General features: G+C 35.3%; 1 protein-coding gene across 2 annotated transcripts; it reads right to left on the reverse strand.

Moving 5' to 3' along the window:
- Positions 1 to 887: 887 nt before the first annotated feature.
- On the reverse strand, positions 888 to 19,318 carry Hsp110 (heat shock protein 70Cb). 2 transcript variants are annotated; one of them, XM_085958965.1, is made up of 13 exons: positions 19,081 to 19,318; positions 14,992 to 15,374; positions 12,873 to 13,164; positions 12,028 to 12,230; positions 11,195 to 11,313; positions 10,519 to 10,665; positions 10,030 to 10,147; positions 8,868 to 9,115; positions 7,266 to 7,397; positions 5,833 to 6,042; positions 4,686 to 4,828; positions 4,104 to 4,272; positions 888 to 3,259 (listed from the first exon to the last, which is right to left on the reverse strand). In XM_085958965.1, exons 1-13 carry the CDS (start codon positions 19,194 to 19,196, stop codon positions 3,092 to 3,094), a joined length of 2,448 nt encoding a protein of 815 aa, XP_085815091.1. In that variant the 5' UTR covers positions 19,197 to 19,318; the 3' UTR covers positions 888 to 3,091. The 2 variants fall into 2 exon arrangements, with proteins under 2 accessions (XP_085815091.1, XP_085815090.1); XM_085958964.1 differs by having other exon boundaries at positions 7,266 to 7,373; positions 8,778 to 9,115.
- Positions 19,319 to 19,392: the final 74 nt, after the last annotated feature.

The following is a 19,392-nucleotide window of genomic DNA, read 5'->3' on the forward strand; positions in this document are numbered from 1 at the left end:
CATTGCAAACTGCTCCAGTAACATCAACGCACAATCATCAACGGTTTCGAGCTCAGAGAAAAAACCTACAACCAATTGGCAGGTCACAGATACATCAAGTTGCTATGGACCAAAACTCATATTTGCCATACAGCGGTTATAATCGATTCAGAAGTGCCCATGAATTTTAAAAAAATTCTCCAATAATTCATTTGGACATGCGTGTTGTATGTGATAGGTTGTGGTTCAAAGACGATTTAAAACTTCTATCTTCTGGACATGAAGAAATTTTAACCATGATTATACCTAATATATTTGAAGCAAATATTAAACTATGCACCACATGCGTTCAAACTTTATACCATTAATGTCAATGTACAATGGTTTCAAATTTCCAGAAATACCTCATGATCTACGAGTGGTGGATTTAATTTCGGAAAGACTTATATCACCACGTGTGACATGTGAATGGTCAATGCGGTATTTATTTTATCGTATTTTCTATTCATTTGCTTTTGTTTTGTTACGCCATAGTATAACTTCAAACCCGCGTACATAAGTACACGCACCGATTTTGTTTATAATCGAGACTCAATATAGTCCAACTTTACATATAAATTCATAAGGTCAGCGATTAGCTCTTTCGATCACAAGCGGAACGGAACATCATGTTTTAAGTTACATAGAGATCTATAAAAAAACAGATGATAAAGCGATACGACTCCGTATTCTTTATTTAAGTAATATTTTTATTCTGTAAACTCCATTTGAATGCCGACCAATTTTCACAAAATTGTTCTGTTGATATGTCCCCGCTTTGTTTAAATTTTTTGTTTATACGGTCCCGTCTACGGAGAATGAAAATGTTAAATAAACAAGGGTGTTGGATATTACAATAAAATACAGTGTAATATAATATATGTTTATTGAACATATAAATTGAACCATTTCATGGTCCGTTTATTAACTAATTATAAATTCGTAGTCTACTGGCTGTGCTCTTTTAAATCGCCGTTTTAGTTTAAAGCTATATTATATACATAGGATATTGAAAAATTGCAACCGTTTCACAAATTAGTATCAAGCAAACACACTTAAATGGTGAATAAACAAAATTCTCTAGGCAACGACATAAATTACGTAATAAGCAATTTTATTACAAATAGATATGCAGAACCCCACTCGGTCCGGTAGAATCGTATTACATGAAACAATTCACAGAAAAACTAACAAAAAAACACCGATGGAATGGTATGCTTATATGATGTGAATTTCTTAATTATTTTATAAAATATTAAACTTTCGCAAGATTCAATACTGTAAAACAGATTAGATTGTCTTTCCATATTACAATCGCCAAACGAGACTTATCAATCTCACGGAATCAAATTAAAGCAATGAAACTACAATTTAATATAAAATGAAATACTACGCAGAGGACAGAACTTATTTTCTGATCCCGAAAATTATGAAGGACCTATTGTGTGAACGATGAATGGAGGTAAGTTTTATATTATTATCTCTTTGGCGATTTAAAAGGAATCGAGAGATGGCAAACTATTTTATAAAATTAATGAGCGGGTACCGATTCAAATCATAACAAACCGGTAAGAAACATCAACACGGTCATCTTAAAATTACATGTAAATAATTATCACATAAACCCACCATTGTGTTGACAAAATACCTCATATTCACAATAGATAACATTATGAAAATGTTTGTTCTAAGTTAGTATGTAATGGTATGTATAGGACCACATTCATTTGATGCGGCGTTGTCATGACTTTCAAGCGTAACATTCTACATTGAATATTACAACGAAACTCCTCTATTTTCATATTGTGACATCGCGCTGCGACATAGGATATACAAATTATCGGCAAGCTGCCGACTATTCAACGACTCGACAAAAAATAAATAATAATTTTAGTTTTGATGTTTCCTGATATTGTCATATATCAATATATTATATTGCGTGTTATTGAAATAGGGATATGAAACCTAGGTAGATTAGTTGTAATTGAAGTATGATGAATGATATTATGTCAACATCGTAGGAATTTATAATCTAAATAAATTAATTCAACAAACGATATGATGAATTTGTTAACGAAAGAAATGCTTTCAGCGAAAGATATCAGCATTGTCACGATTCAGTGAGCCCAATCTGGGTCACCTGCCGGTTTTTAAATTTCTCAATGGAAAAGGTGAAATATTATTTTCAGTAAATGCGGAGAGTGTTAATTGATGACATTGGTTAAGTAGAAATGCAAAATAAAATAGTCCTAGTTTTTAAATACAAATTAAATGCTTAAATTATTCAATTGAAATATCAATTACCCCTGTCCACCTGAAAGATGGAACATTTCAGGTCACCACCCTTCCCGTTGATTATAATATGTACTTTCGAACATGTCGACTCTCACCGGACGAATTTTAATACTCTTCGCACGACTTCCGCTGTTCAATCGTAAGTAAATTAGAAAACATCTCAGTCTTATGAGGACGGAGACTTCTCACCGCCTCGAATAAAGATTTCGGAGTGATCGACTTTCAACTCTACATCACCGAGAAAAAAAACAATTTTGAAAATATCATTAATATTTTATTGGTGGTTTTGATGGTTAACGGCATATCGCCATTTCGTGTACAAGTATCTCAATACTTTCGGTTCGGGGCGCGATACGCTCGACGAAAATCACAGAAATATTTATTAACTATGTTACTGCAACAATGAATACCTACATACTATTCAAAAATAAATGTTATGCACGGCGCAAACTATTATGCGTCTGCAAGGTGAAAAAATCAAAAAACCTTCAGCCCGGTGCATCGTTAGTTGGACTGAAATAATATCACCGAGAATAATGCAACATGGAAACTTCATTACAAACTTGCATACTATCAGCAATATATTTTCATAGCGTGGCACTGGGGTAAAAATTATCCACAAAAATGGTGTGTGACGGGAGAAGGGTGATAAATATGACAATATCGGTAGTTATACGGAATAAGCTAGGGTTATAATGTATTGAGATGTCGCATTTCCATTACAGATCACTTATATGTAATGACGAGGGAGTGACGACCGGCGACCACGGGTGTTTATCTATTCTACATCCATCTGGTCGACGGGCTGCTCGCTCTGGGCGGTGGGTTGTGAGGCTTGCGGTCGGTTCTCTCCCTGGGCTTGACCTTGGGCATCGCCCGCGGGGGGAGGGGTCTTCTCTTTGGGTTTCGGTTTATTCACAATGGGGTTGATTGTGCTATCGAAGTTCTGGAAACGATATACACTCTGAATTAGTCATATGTAATACAAATCGGCTAACAAAAAAAGGAAAGAAACAAGGTTGAGTTATGTATGCAATTGTAAATTGTACATCAGTCATCTAGGTCTGATGATTATCTTGGCTGCAAGAATAAGCTTCATTTAAGCCATTGGAGACAATCGGCGCCAATTTGGCGCCGCTGTTACAAGATGCAGGACATAGTGAAAATCAAACAATTTTAATCATATTGTGATTTTTTTTAAAGTTGAAGTAATTAATAAATGTATCATTTTATGATAGTAATTAAACCATAGTGTCTGATATATTTTTAAAGAATTATTTGATTTATAAAATCTATTTTTATTTAAATTTGTCAAAATAATGATCAGTTTGGTAGGTATGAGACAGTAAAAAACATATAATGGTCCTCTATCTTCTAAATATCTTGAAGAGTATTATATTTAGCTCAAGTATTACTAGTACATCTTTCTTTTATCATTTACTTCTATCGTGGACTTTATCATTATCATTTTGTATAAAAAAGGGCTAAAAAAAACCCAAGAAACTATATTTGACATGTTTTCTTGATTCAGCTGATACACAAAGTTCAAATCAAGATAAACTTAAAATATAAATGGTGGCCGACCTCCGCTAGGGGATGGCACAATAAGAAGAAAATGGAAGAATTCAATACCTATAAATATTTTAAATATTTATTTGAATTAAATGAATAATAAATGAGTTATATCAATTTTAGTAATCAGAGTAGTGTGCCTTTTTAAGTGATCCTGAAAAATTCACCTCATTCAGCCTGCTCTCCAATGGGTTAAAAAAATAGCTTAAATAAAGTACCTGTTTTTCTTGAGTAATTTGTTGAGCTGATGTGGGAAGGTTTTGGTCTTTGGAGGCAGATAATAGCGTCTGACGAGTCTGTTCCACCCACCGATGGCCGGATTCCACTGTATCATTTAACTTCTGTACGTCTTGCTCCGATAAATGGGAGAATTTCGTATCGCCGCTCCTGGAAATCAGGTATAATCAATTAAACACTTTCCACCATAGATAAAACGGCTTTTCATCAACACTAGGTGTCGACACGTGTCATGTGCGAAGTGCGGAGACTACATGTTGGATGAAAGTCAATTAGCCCAGTCTACATTCGGGCATATTCACTAGATGAACACATCACGGTGCATGCACATTGCGTATCTCAAAAAGTTGCCATAATCGAAGAAATTTGCGAAAAGATCTTTCCAAAATGGGTCTTGCATGTTATTTCATTTTAAACCATATAAAAAAGCAGATAAATACTGGAGACTGCGTAATTAAAACACTGATAAAACCCAGAAACAGTGTCCGCAAGGCCCGCCTAAGGAGCGGACACGGACAAAAAGAGCACTCGTCTTTCGTGAACCAGGATAATAATTGACTAACTTGCACTGATGAACGGCTTTACGGCCGAGTTGAATCGCAATGGAAAATTCTTGGAGAGCGGCAGGACACAACTCCCACTCCCGGAACCTCTGCTTGATCGGTTCGCCCAGCCCGCGGAGCTCGTTCAGTTTATCCATGTACACCTGCATATATACACATTATAAATTAATATCTTCACCTTGTCTGATTTGATTTAATTCTTTACATAAACATGAATATTTTTATGACATGTGTGGATACTAGCAGTGTTGTGAAAAGAATCCTACAATTAATCACAAGCGAGGATCGCAGTAATAACCATAAAAGTTCACACCAACTAAAGCTAATACAGTAACTTCTCCAGATACAACCACCTCGATTAATGACTATTCGCACTTAGGACGAAAAAAGGCCAGACGACCCTCCACACTTTGTTGAGTCTCATCAAAACATAAAAGTGGTTTATTTACTTCATAATACCGCAAGTATACTGCAGACGATGGATGAAGCAGGAATTTCCAACTTCAAAGTGCATTATTTAATAATCACTTTTGCCCAACCGATTGCGGAAATCAAGGTCAGACTTTGCGAGAATTTTGGAAAAATTACAACACAGTTCATTCAATAAAAAATATCTGAGAAAGACAAAATGTATGAACTGCATAAGGTTTAATAACAATATATCATTACATAATATGAACTTTAGTAGAGGAGAGGTGGCTAATATTTTCTCAACAACTCAATCAGGAAGTCAACAACGAAGATGTAAATCAACTTTTGGAAAATGATGTGAAGGATGATTGAGAAGAATTGAGATTGAGGAACGACAAGTTGCAGAAAAAAATGTAATGGAGCTAAAACTAGATGACCATGAAGAACCCAAAAAAATTGTGTCAAAAGAAATTTTATGAGGCAATTAAAAAATTTGAAAATATAGACTCGGACAATGATAGATTTTTTTAAAGTACAATATAATATTTACCAACCAAGACATTTTTTTTTGTTATTTTTTGTATGAAATTTGACTAACGTCCATAGTTGCAGAACAAAACCCCGTTGTATGTCAAGAAGTTACTGTACAAGAGACAACAGCAAAGTGAATAATCTGAAACTAATCAACGCGTGTCTAAAAGGGAAGAAGGAAATATTAACTAATGACGGCGGTCACCTGTCGGTTGCAGTCTTCTCCTTCTTCGTAGAGCCAATTTTCTGTGTCATGCAACAATTTGGAAAGGGAAGTAGCCTGCACCGTTGGAACGAAGGCCTCCAAGGATCCGCCCTCGCACACTTTGCCTCGCACGTCGTACACATACTCCTCCAGAGCATTGCGAGCGTCCGCCCGCTCCTTTTCCTGTCGGTCTGCCGCTTGCATTGAGCACTGGAACATCATTCAACCGACCAAATTGTACATGTGTAACTAATGTCCATGGAATTTTACATCATGTTATAACTGATATTCGTTTCCTCCCCAATGAAAAAATGTGTAATTTCAGTATACAGGTAACAATCCGTTGATTGCAGGGTCACGTTTTGGACACGGTCCCGATAAGCAAAATGTCGCAGATGAACGAGGAATTTGAAAAACAAAATTTAAAATATGAAAACTGAACAAAAAATTTTAATAAAATAGTAATATGACTTTGACTTTGCAATAAACTGAAAAAATAACATTAATTTTATAATAGACATTATATTATAGATACCTACATAGATATTGTTTATATGTTATACGGTATGTCGATCAATAAATATATCATTCTGAAGTTTAATATTTTGACAGTTGAATAATTGCTACAATACGTCAAAAAAACATTGCACCCCCAGTGTGGTCATATAATATATAAAACTATAATTTTAAGGCTTAATCTAATAACTATGTACCATGAAATGGGGAGAGATTTGACCATGTCATTTACAAAACTTTTTGTACCACCTACATCAAAACTTGTTATATAAATAATATGGTATTATAATGTACTATGATCATCAAACGGCGAAGGGTGGAGATAGGCTGTTAACCTTTCCGAGAGTATGGACATACATGCACGTCGGCATATTGGTGTGTTTGTATGAATGTTATATCAATCAAATATGCCTTGCAACGCGATATGTAGGCATCTATGTGTATTTCTCTTATCATTTCAAAACAGATTTCTGGTTTTCTAACAACGGTTTTCTGCTTTTTTTAATAAAACATGACATCGATCTTACAAGTCCAAACAGGTTTATGTATCACGAACCATTCTAGCGGTTTTGATGAGTTTTGCTGTTTTTCATAATGTATTTTGTATTGACATTTAATTTTTTCATGTTTTTATCGCCATGATTTATTATGGTGCCGTATTTTCTGTTCTGTGTTTTATTAATTGTACTTACTACTACAACTACTGCAATTTTGAAACATTTAAAATCTTTTTGTGAAATTTAATGTTGGAAGTATTGATACATTTCCTATGACACAATACCGATACCAAGAATCGATATGTTTCTTTCAATATGACATTCCTAAATATGACAAGACCCTTTGGACAAGTCTAGAACTGACAGCCGCACTCAATGCCTCCGGACAGGCTAATGAAAAGAAACGAAGATAATAAATACCTCTTGCTCCGTTAGGTTGTTTAATTCCTGTTGGGTGAAGCCGCACGGCTCCGCTTTGATGGGCAGCTCCACCAGTTTGACCATTTGTTTTTTGCCTTTGCTTTTATCCTTTTTATCCACGTCGGTCATTTCCTGCAATCACGCCAAAAACTTGAAATCCTTACGGACAAACGATCGCCCTGCCCGCAGACGTACGCACGCACATCGTTATATTAAAACAATTTCATCTCTTCAAGGCGGTCGGAAACATCCATGGACATCGAAACATATCACAAAAGCAGAGCAAAGGGAAGGTGAAATAATAAAAACAAAGAAACAATTGGCCTCACTTGTTCGATTATACTCAATTCAATAACAGTGGCGAAGACTCTCCTTAAATAGAAATAAATATATCACACCAGTATGTAACAGACTAACGGAAACATCCAAACGTGTGATATAATTTGATAGTTGTCACAATACTTTGTCAATGAAAGACTATTAATCTATATATTATACTCCGTTCATATTTTTGCACAGAATATTACATGCCATCCAACGGAAATTATGGAAGTAGATCGGTGAATTATATATGTAGAATGCAATGAATAAATATTTATTTTTCTACCCCATTAAATCATATACAATTTGTTTCTCGTTTTATGCAGAAATTAAATGAATTTTAAAAACCTAAAATCTAAGTTTTAATCGATTTTTTTATTAGTTTCAATCAGTAGTAATATCATAATACCATTATTATTATTATCTTCAATTATAATCCTAAGTATGACTAATAATAATTATTGATGTGCATTATTTTTTTGGATCTGCATAGCCAATCATATAGTCATTTCGCCATTGTTTGATACCATGCATGTAATCACGATTAAGTTTTGACGCATGCGGTAAATTATCAATTGATCAATCGATGTTTGAATTAAAATGTATTCGGGAGTATTAATATTATTTACAATTTAAAATTCTGTAGACGAAACTGAAAGCTCCTAAGCAATTTACAATTTTAAAGACAATATTATGTACAATTTTTATTTAATAAAAAGTAATTTTAGTAAAACGAAAAAAAATGTGTTAGGTTATTTATTACATACCTAAACAGGAGCATATGGGCTTAATATTAATGGACTTACTGTGCGAGGAATGGTTTAGGAAAAGGAACCTGAATTGAACACAAAACTAAATACCGATTCATTTATTAATGTCGTATTTACAGCGTAAGGGGGTCGAGAGACAAACCGTTTGCGCATCTCATCTTGGATTAGATTCAATCACCCATTCTCCTCTACTCGAGAAGAAAAATTCTGAAGTCGAATGACACATAAATCAATCAAAAACCATTAAACAAAAAAGGGTACAAGGAATTGATAAAAACATCGGAAGGAACAAGAGACGAGGTAAAAACAACATTGGCAACAGAGAACGTCCGCTGAGATGTGAGTGAGAGAGAGAGAGAGCATGTGGTGCGCACGGGTGCGGGCGAGAGAGAGCGGTGAAGAAGGGCTGCGCTGCACGTACCGATGACAACCAACTCCCCACCCGCTGCGTCCACGACTGCGACTGTCGCTCGTCCCCCGTAGATGCGGATGATGAAGAGTTGTTGCTCACCTCGTTGTGAGCGTCGCTCCCGTTGCCTTCGCCGTTGATCTGCTCCGCCCCGTTGTGCTCCATGGGGGTCTCCCCCTCCGCTTCCGCCCCGTCGGCCGCCTCCTTGCTATTGTCTCCCGCCTCTTTCTTTTCCACCAGCGAGGCGCTCGCCACCGTCACGATGCCGTGCAGGTTGACCCGCACTTTGATCTTTATCTTCTGTGATTCTCCTTCCGATGTGGGCGTGATGTCGTTCACTCTCCACTTGCCTGCCACACAGATCGCCCAAAATTAGCACATCATTATTCGTCTTCATCCTCTGACTGTTTCCCCAATGAAATCGATGAAGGCATTTAAAAATGACGCCCTATCACCGTGGTTAACAAACTATAGTCGGCCGACTCAGAGTGAGAGGCAACTTTTGCCGAGGCATAAATTAGGATAATATGTTATAAAATCAACTACATTAAATTAACATTGATATTATTCATTTTAATAATTTTGATCTTTTGAGTACTTTTCTACTGTGTGTTGTGTTGGTAGAGTTCATTAACTATCGAATCCAACTCTTTTCATTATCATTAGTAAAATGCGTGTTAAAATTAGAATTGAGCTACAAAATAGGTAACAGCTGGTATTGATATGTTATTTAACCAATAGCAAGGGACCCTGAAAATTTGATTTCAAATTAATGAAAATCGAATTTTCCGGAAAAAAAATATTATCAATTTATATATTAAAGATAAAGTATTGAAAAATAGTGTTTTGTGGTAAATATGTAATTTAATAGTAAACTAATTCGTAATACTATCTCTGGACATTATTTACATTTTGTAATTGATCACTAATTAATCTGATATCCAGTGATATCTGATAAGAGTTCATCAGATATCCAGTTAGTTACCTACCAAGAATAAAAATACAGTAAAACCTCGTTAATACGAAAAGTATTTTACAATTAATTGTTTATTTCAATTTTTGGATGAAAATGGCCTTTGGGACCAAAAACCCATTTTAAAACCATTTCCATTACGAAATAACGAATATTTCGATTTAAAACAAACTTTTTGTATGAAAAATAATTCTAAAATTGACAAAAAATTTGATTAAGCGAATTTCGAATTATCGGGGTTTTACTGTATAATAATTCCATTAATGTAAAAAAAAATGTAATTAACATCACCTATGTTGGGGTCGGGGAAAGGCACTTGCTCGCCGTAATAAGCGCTTATGCAGAAAGGCTCTCGGCGATAGAAGGTCAGCAATTTGGAGAAGGGGGCAGCATGATTCGCTTGGAAGACCTGCGCACACACAACTACTATGTTAATACCGGATTAGTCTTACACATTTCAACATTTCTTAACTATTCTATAACATATTTGTAGTGAAAGTAAATTTAAAATGTAGCTATGTATTAAATGCAAGCGGCAAAGTGACATCGCAAAAAATGAAATCATTTCAAATGGTCATCATCATTAGCGGATCTTGACCTACTACAAAATCTATAGCCAAACTGGACATCCGATGACATCGTTTTCCAGCCATCTCAGTTACGGCCGTCCAGGTCTTGTCATACCCTCAGGGATGTGCAAATAACCCGCCTTGCCCGTAACTCCTCCGACATTCTAGTTCCAAATGATCGGTGTAAGATATAATCAGTGTTATAACTGACCTCCATTTCCCCGTCCTCTCCGGCGTCGGCGTCCCAAGCCAGGCGAACAGAGTACGGCTGGACGTCTGTGACGGAGAAGTCTCGCACGCGCACCGCAGGAGACAGCATTGCACATTGCAAGGCGGCGCCTCGAGCCACCGCTTCATCCTATTCAATAAACATATCCCAATAATATTGACACGTCATACATAGCACAGATGATTTTATAGGGTTTTATTTCAGCTATTTAAATTTCAACAAACAGTTTGAATACAGAGGCTTAAGATCTAAGGCTTTAAGATCAGACAATCGAGCCTTTCTGCGTTATCTTTTAAATGAAGCTCACTAGACATTTTGTCTAAATGTGTACTAACACAAACATAGTCCCCTCCAAACCACCTCGCACAAACAAGCACCACATCAACCTCAAGAAGGTTCCTGGAGAACCTTTTACTTGTCAATAGTTCAATGGACACAAAGAGTTTCGAAGCGGCATTAAATAATGGTATTTGCATGTATCATTTGTAATGCAAGTTATTGCCGCAGTTCACCGGTGTGGTGTGTACACAGCATCACAATTCAAATTTAATCAAATACAAAATTTCATCTCACTTAATTCAATCGGAGGAAAAGTGCTGAAAAATATTTTCTTTCATTCCTAATATACATATTCTCTGATAAAACTATATTTTCTTACTTGATTTAGTGTAGTCGAAGCAGGCTTTCCAAATACTGATTCGATAATTGATTTAATGGCAGGAATACGAGACGATCCGCCCACCACTTCAACGGAATGAATATCGTCCAATCTCAATTCTGAAATATTTCGTACATTATCATCAGTTATCTGTTTACACAATATCCGTAACAATATACCTATCCAATAAATATAAAAAATTATTCTAGGATCAAAATTCCAAATATAAACCAATGACACGTGTTGACAAGCAAAGTCACACTTAAATACTTGTGGCCGAAAACAACCATGGTTGCCGAAAGTCAGCCGTTTATGGTAGAACAAGAACGATACACCGCTGTGACAAGTGACCCCTGTCAAAATAATTGAATATCCATATTGCACACCGCTACGGATGCCCATATGATCTTATTAGGATCGGACATGGTCGGGGGGATTGTACACAGAAAACAAATACATATTAAGTTTCTTCGTTTGAGACTCGAGCAAAATTGTAATGAGTACTGATTATCAATGCAAACGTACTATATCCATTTCGAAATGTCGAATGAATGACGGTCAGCATGTGCCATCATCGAAATTATTATCCTCAGACTGCTAGGATAACTCTAACCGCAGGGCATGCATTTATTCAAATGTTAGTATGTATATACTATATATTTATAACTGTATGTCATTTAAAAATATATGATGGTCATATTAATGATGACAGCGTTTTCGAATGCAAAAAGCTACGTTGCCGTCATAATGTTAACTTATGGGTTACCAATAAAAACAGTAACCACAATATTCTGACAAAATTTCACTCAAAATAGAGATATCAGAAAACTCACTGGACATGTGTAAGCAATACTGGAGACATTGCTCAACTTTCTTGAACAAATCGGAACAGAGGGATTCCATAGTGACCCGTTGCATCTCTCCAGTCACGTCTTTCTCATCCATGAAACATTCAATGTTCAAAGGCAACTTGGTGCTGTTCGCCGACATCTGTTTCTTGATTCTCTCCACCTCCTGAAGCAATCTCAAGAAAGCTCTGTAAAGCACAAATGAAAAAATCATTGAATAAAGTCATCCTCAGCGGTGGAATGGATTATAATGAGATATCACATATTAGGAACCATTACAAATTGTGAAAAATGTTCAGAATGTACATACATCAACATTGCATCTTTAAAACCAGTTTATGCAAAACTATACAGGGGATGCAAGAACATTACAATTTTAATGAATGTACCTCTCCTAAAACTTTGTTTTTTATAGAATCGATTTTGAAAAATATTTATTGATTCACAATATTTTTTACTTCTGTCCTGCCTTGTATAAACACAGCAGGTATTGAAAGCGTAAAGGCAATATTTCAAACACCCGGAACGAGATGGTCATCAGATATATATAGATGATAGTGTGCCGATGAAATGTCTCATGATAAATGAAACAAAAAGAAAAGATATCGTGAAGAATGAACTTCGAGAAGGCGGCTTGGCTTGACAATCTACAGAAAGACTTGCGAGTGCCAAAAGAAGATAATGGAAGACCGAACGGAACGGAGAAGTCTGGTTGAGGTGGCCAAGCAAACTGTAGCTCCAAAACATCAAATATAAAAGCGAATTGCAGGAAAAATAAAATTCAGGTGAGTAAACACCATCCACAAATTGAATTGTGAGGTGTTTCTCACCTTGGATTGTTTCTGGCGTCAATCTTGTATCTGGTCTGGAAGTCTCTGCAGAAATGGTCAGCGAGTAACAGGTCGATGTCGCGGCCGCCGAACTCCGCGTCGGAGGCAGTGGCGAGGACGCGCAGCTTGCCGCGGTGGAAGGCGCATGCGGCCACCTGCAGTGACGCCTGCCCTACATCCACGAACATGACATTACGGGGCTTCTCCTCGGTCGCCGGCAGGTCCTGCTTGTAGATGCCGTATGCCAGCGCCGTTGCCGTCGTCTCATTCATCAATCGCAGGACGTTCAGACCTGCAAGTCGAAGCGGTCGTATTGATATTTTATCGAGAAGAAGATACACGAGACGAGTAATTTATAATTGAAGCGAATAACAAAAAAATATTTAACAAAAATAACAATAAGTATTTATTACTTGACGTCATACTCTTGATACTGATTATAACATCTTTACTATATTATATAACAGGGATGACTGACGAACCTTTTTACATACACGTGCCAAAATTTCCCAAAAAATATTTATCGACTGTCTGACGTGCCAAACAATCGGCTCGTTTTTTTTAGGAAAATATTTTCGACAAGGAAAAAGCGCATGGCTATGTCATCATTATCTTTTTTATATGTAGGTAAGTATACTATTTATTTGTAAAACTTTTTTGAAATTTTTTATTGGTTTTCGTTCGCGTGCCGTGCAAATCCATCTCCCGTGCCATAGGTTCGCCACCCCTGTTATATAAGATGCAAAGGCGTCAGATAATAAAGTTAAAAATACAGTCAAACATCACTTGACACCAATTATACTTATAACTTTTTCATTTCAATGGCCTAAAAAATAAAAAAATGTTCTGAGCATTTCAAAATATTCAGAGTTTACTCGGTGACAATTTATAAAATGTGTATTCATTCTACAAAAAAAATCTTTTTATAACACATTTGTCTTGATTGAAAAATCTATTCAGTGTAACATGTGAGCGAGAGGGTGAAGACGTATCAAAAGGGATTAGGTGAGAACAAAACATACACATAAACGCAAATTTTAAATTTAACAAATAAAAGAATCAGTTATTTTAATCGGGTCGTGAAAGAAAAAAAATGATACGATCAGCGTTGCCAATTTAGCGTTATTCTTGTCAGAACTAGCATTTTTCGATAGGCATCTAGCTTGTGGTGTTTTTATTAGCATTTTTTGATACCTCCAACAGCTTTAAATGTGCTGAAAATACGCTAGATATTTAGTATATTTATTTTCATACGCATCAAATTTCTGACCATCGGATACCTACTTAATGCAGGTAGGTCGGTACCGATTTTAGTAGTGCGAGAAATAAAACATAATTTAACAAGTTGAAACAGTAGGAGCATTCATGGGCTTATAGTAAAATGGTATCATATAATTTTTAGTGTACTTAGGTATGTGACATCAGTATGACGATTATCGGAATGACACAAAACGAAGATTGAACGCCGTTGACAGAATATAGGCATTTTGTTGTCAATTTTTAAATATATTTCTGTTAAAATGTTTTTACACGTATATATTATATTTTTTCGATTTTTGCATGTTTTTAATAATATATGAAAGGAAATGTATTGACTTCGTTCTTGGTAGAATAAGTAGATTTACTTGCAATTTTATTTTCACAAAATCTAGTGTTTTTTCATGCCAAATAGCTCGTTTTCGCAACCCGTTTGGCATGTTTTTATCAATGACAGTTGGCAACACTGGATACGAACCCTCTTAATAGTTTGACGGATTCTTACAGTGCAGTACTAGCATATCGCCAAATAATTCAAATAATAAGTACTACACTAGTGGTACTAAGCAGGAGTTTCATATTATGTGTTAATATGCGATAATAAAAAGTGAAAACACATTTTCAAATTACAAAAATCATCCAGAATAAAAAATCAGATTCTAAACTGCTCTCTCACTATCGTTACAGTGGTTTCACATTTTAGACTAGAGGGCAGTCATTTATTTTAACGCTCTACTTTTTTCGTTCAAAAACCCACGTTTGTCTTTTGAACAATTTAAATTAGCCGCTCGGAGAGAATACACCAAGGGTACAGTAAATTGAATAAATTTAAAAACCACCGATGTAAATAAAATCTTCTAACCGGCAATGGCGGCGGAATCGAGCAGCGCCTTCCTTTCCGTATTGGTGAAGTAGGAGGGTACGGAGATGACGCAATCGTTGACCTGCGTCTGCAGCGCGATGGCCGATGACTCTTTGAGCTTGGTGAAGAGCATGGCGGTCAGTTGCTCGGGCGTGAACACCTGCTCCTCGTTGAGATAGCGCACCCGCACCCCCACCCCGCCGTCCCCTCTTTCCTCCACCTTGAAGGGGAGGTGCGGCAGCTCCCGCTGCACGTGGGGATCATTGAACTTTCTGCCCAGCAACCGCTTGAAGCCGGTGACTGTGCTCTTCATGTTGGTCACCATTTGGTTCTTGGCCGCAACGCCCAAGATACGGTTCTTCTGAGAGAACGCCACGCATGATCTGCAACATATATCAATCACGATTAAAAATTATCATCCGACATCGCACACTTTCTGTGCGCTAAACGAAACCCTGTGGGGAAAATAGATTAATTCGGAGATTCCTGACATTCAGCTAGATTCAAGTAGTCAGGAATTTAACTCGGAATCAGCAGTAGAATGGTCTGATACCAGAAAAGTTTGGACCGTAACCAGCGGGAGTGTCATGTACTTTCTTATATTACAATATCCAATGGCGGTTTCTCAATATTTTTAGTGCTGTTTACTGGCGTTTAGACGGTAGAACTCCATTAAGTATTATTGTTTTGAAAGAAAGTTATTTTTGTTAATTTTATTTAGATTGATTCTTTTTCGCAGTTGTTTCAGGCTATAAACCCATCTTTGGAATGGTTAAACGTAAATGACTCAATTAAAAGTAGAAATAACAAAAATAACATTGTTTCAAAACGATCATAATATGAAGATTATTATTCTGCACATTGGCGCATTGAAAGATGGCAGCCGTATTGTACCTATTGCTATATTATTTGGCAGCCTGTTGTAACGTTTCACACGGAACTTTTTGTGATTGTTCATATTCATTTTAATTACTATATTATGAACGTTTAGGTTCCAGTACAAGTCAATGTACCTACCTCTTTAGGACCTTTGTCCCGATATATATTGACAATTAATAAAACAATATCATCCAATGATGACTAATATAAATTTATTTCGGCAATATCTGTATATTTCATAATTGCTGTTGTTGCTAATAACAATGGCAATTTACTAAAAATGAATCCGCAAGAGAAATGACTCACAGCTAATTCAATCATTAGTCTTAAAATCCAATGCCATCATCAAATTTCAGATCTTGGCAAATCTTCTGTATTCCCTGTCCCTTCTTGGAGAACTTTATGGACCATCCTTACTTATATAATTATTTCTGATCCATCACCAATGTGGAGGTATTTCAACAGACTTTAGAGAGTCAGTTGTCAGCCACTCACTTAACACATTGGTTACATGTGCTGATCCAGATACTCAACCTGTAAACTTAACCCAGACCCAGTCTCGCAGGATTCCAACCCGCGACTGACCTCAACTCATTAGCGACAAGAGAAAGACAGGAATTATGTTGTAAATGAGTAAATATTGTACATTTTTGAAGATATACTTCTTTTGGCGCGTTTGGGAAATCAGATCAGAATGTATTTTTGGCGTGTGACATGTAACACATAATTTATTTTTTCACACGAAAAAAAAACGCACTCGATTGGATTCGAACCACTGATTGTTTGATTATCAGCCGAACGCACTACCTTTACGCCACAGTATGATACTGCAATAGTGACAATTAAATAGTATAATATTATAGTTTAGAATTGTTCCGTTGCCTAGGCAGCGAATTTATTATTGTCGGACATTTTCAATTCCTTACGTAAACAAACGATTAAACGTGACATGATTAAGAGTGACAGTTGGTACTTTAAAAATAAAAACAACGAGAAACCATTATATAATTTAGTAATATAAGTTAAAGTGTATAGAAATAAACCAACGGCGTTCCAATAAGCGGTCCTTTTTCTCGAGTGTGTAATTTAACAAGATAATTAAGGGGGGACATGCTCGTCGAAGGTCAAAATTGAGTTTTTATTGTATATTCAAACCATGATCCTGGACACTCCTTAAACGTTGTAGATGATCTATTTATATAATTTTGAAGCCTTATTATTCTTTATAGTTATTTTAAACATTTGATGACTGCATGAAGTATTTTTGTTACATAAAATAGTATTCTTTTAAACCTCTCGCTCTAATGTTTTAGAATATAGTCATATTTCGGTACATAACTGTGCAGTGGTGTTAAGATTTTTTACATTTATTAATTTTTAAACGCATTTATAAAACCATTAGCATAATTTATTACGAGATAATTTTTGTAAAATATTCACGATAAAAAATTATTTTGATAATCTCTGTGATCCCAAATTTGACAAGAATTAGGCATTTTATTATTCAAAAAATCGGCAAGATTAACACATTTCAAGATGATTCTAAAGATATTTATTATAAGCTATGTCTTTGACCATTCAAGTGTGATAAACATCTTATGAATAATGATTGCTTTATAATAATTATTGACCTAAGAATAAGGTAGTGTTTTTTTGAAATACGCCATTTCTTTTGTCATTCCCTAGTAGTTAAGCTACAACATACGGCCGTAGCCATAAATTGACAAACTATAATTAAAGTAGGGAGTAAAATGATATTGACGCGCGTGTTTGAACATGTACCGTTTAAAAAAAAATTAAAAAAAATTCGGTTAGGTACATGTTCAAACACGCGCGTTAACATAATTTTACTCCCTACTTTAATTATAGTTTGTAATTTTATGGCTACGGCCGTATGTTGTAGCTTAACCACTAGGGAATGACAAAAGAAATGGCGTATTTCAAAAAAACACTACCTTATTCTTAGGTCAATAATTCTTATAAAGCAATCATTATTCATAAGATTTTTATCACACTTGAATGGTCAAAGACATAGCTTATAATAAATATCTTTAGAATCATCTTCAAATGTGTTAATCTTGCCGATTTTTTGAATAATAAAATGCCTAATTCTTGTCAAATTTGGGATCACAGAGATTATCAAAATAATTTTTTATCGTGAATATTTTACAAAAATTATCTCGTAATAAATTATACTAATGGTTTTATAAATGCGTTAAAAAATTAATAAATGTAAAAAATCTTAACACCACTGCACAGTTCTGTACCGAAATATGACTATATTCTAAAACATTAGAGCGAGAGGTTTAAAAGAATACTATTTTATGTAACAAAAATACTTCATGCAGTCATCAAATGTTTAAAATAAATATAAAGGATAATAAGGCTTCAAAATTATATAAATAGATTATCTACAACGTTTAAGGAGTGTCCAGGATCATGGTTTGAAAATACAATAAAAACTCAATTTTGACCTTCGACGAGCATGTCCCCCCTTAAGAGCTAGTCAAAGAATTTAATTTATCACAAGTTTTTGTTTTGTTACGCCAAAGAGGTATAACTTCTAACGCACGTATATAAGTACACACACCGATTTTTTTATTATGCCGTAAGTAATTACATAATATTATTACGTACATAGTTTCCAGACATACCCATTTCAAATAGGTACATATAATCATTTAAAATGTTTCTTTAATAATAATTGGTAAGTACTTATGGAGGTAAGTATATATTTCACAACATAATCATTTTCATAATTCAATAATAAATAGATTGGTAGAAGCAAACAATCCGGACCCCTCCAGCATAGCTGGGTTCAGTACGGTAATAAATGAATAATTTAAAATGAGTTTCAATTATTTCATGGACAATATTGTCTAATGAGGTTAGATACCTAACTGATGATAAATATAGCGTACGAAATAAAAAAAAATTAGAACGTTTGTAAGTCTTCAAACATATCTCGAATAGTAAAATTATTCCTAAATCTTCTCTAAAATTAATAATTTCGCGAAATAAACTGAAGGCATTGAAATGTTGAAATGATGACTTTAGTCTGACATATACGTCAAACGCAGATAATTTCGAGAATGTAACGCGCATTGTATCTTTTTACGATTGATGGATTATAATATTGACTACGGCATAAACACCGTTAAAATAATTCAGAAAATATCGATAAATCTACAACACATGTAAAATACTCACGGAGTTCCTCGTAAACTGTAATCGTTTGCTATAGTTTCTATGCCTCCGGCTTTAGCGACGGCAACATAACACGATTCGTTGCCGAAATCTATTCCAATGACAGACATTGCAGCCATTTTTTCGGGTAAATGCTTAGAGAGACCAAATTTACTAATTAAAAAATGACTGAAAAGCACGCTCAGGGACAAATCCTCAACACTCAACTATACGGCGAATCAAGAATCAACCGGCGAATGGCAGACCATAAAAGGAAGTTTCTAGAAAAATGTATGGCGCACGGTCGAAATTTCGAGTATTTTCAAACCATAAACA

The sequence above is a fragment of the Rhyacophila brunnea genome, unplaced genomic scaffold (genome assembly GCF_057557595.1).
Source record: "Rhyacophila brunnea isolate RB1 unplaced genomic scaffold, BYU_Rbru_1.0 scaffold_8, whole genome shotgun sequence".
Classification (NCBI taxonomy): Eukaryota; Metazoa; Arthropoda; class Insecta; order Trichoptera; family Rhyacophilidae; genus Rhyacophila; species Rhyacophila brunnea.

Excerpts from the sequence above, each read along its gene's own strand:
- Hsp110 (XM_085958964.1), bottom strand. The coding sequence starts at position 19,196 with ATGGCTGCAATGTCTGTCATTGGAATAGATTTCGGCAACGAATCGTGT. Across the intron at positions 11,314-12,027 it reads GTATTGCTTACACATGTCCA|AATTGAGATTGGACGATATT; the intron begins GTGAGTTTTCTG and ends GAAATATTTCAG. Across the intron at positions 3,260-4,103 it reads AAATTACTCAAGAAAAACAG|AACTTCGATAGCACAATCAA; the intron begins GTACTTTATTTA and ends TATCGTTTCCAG.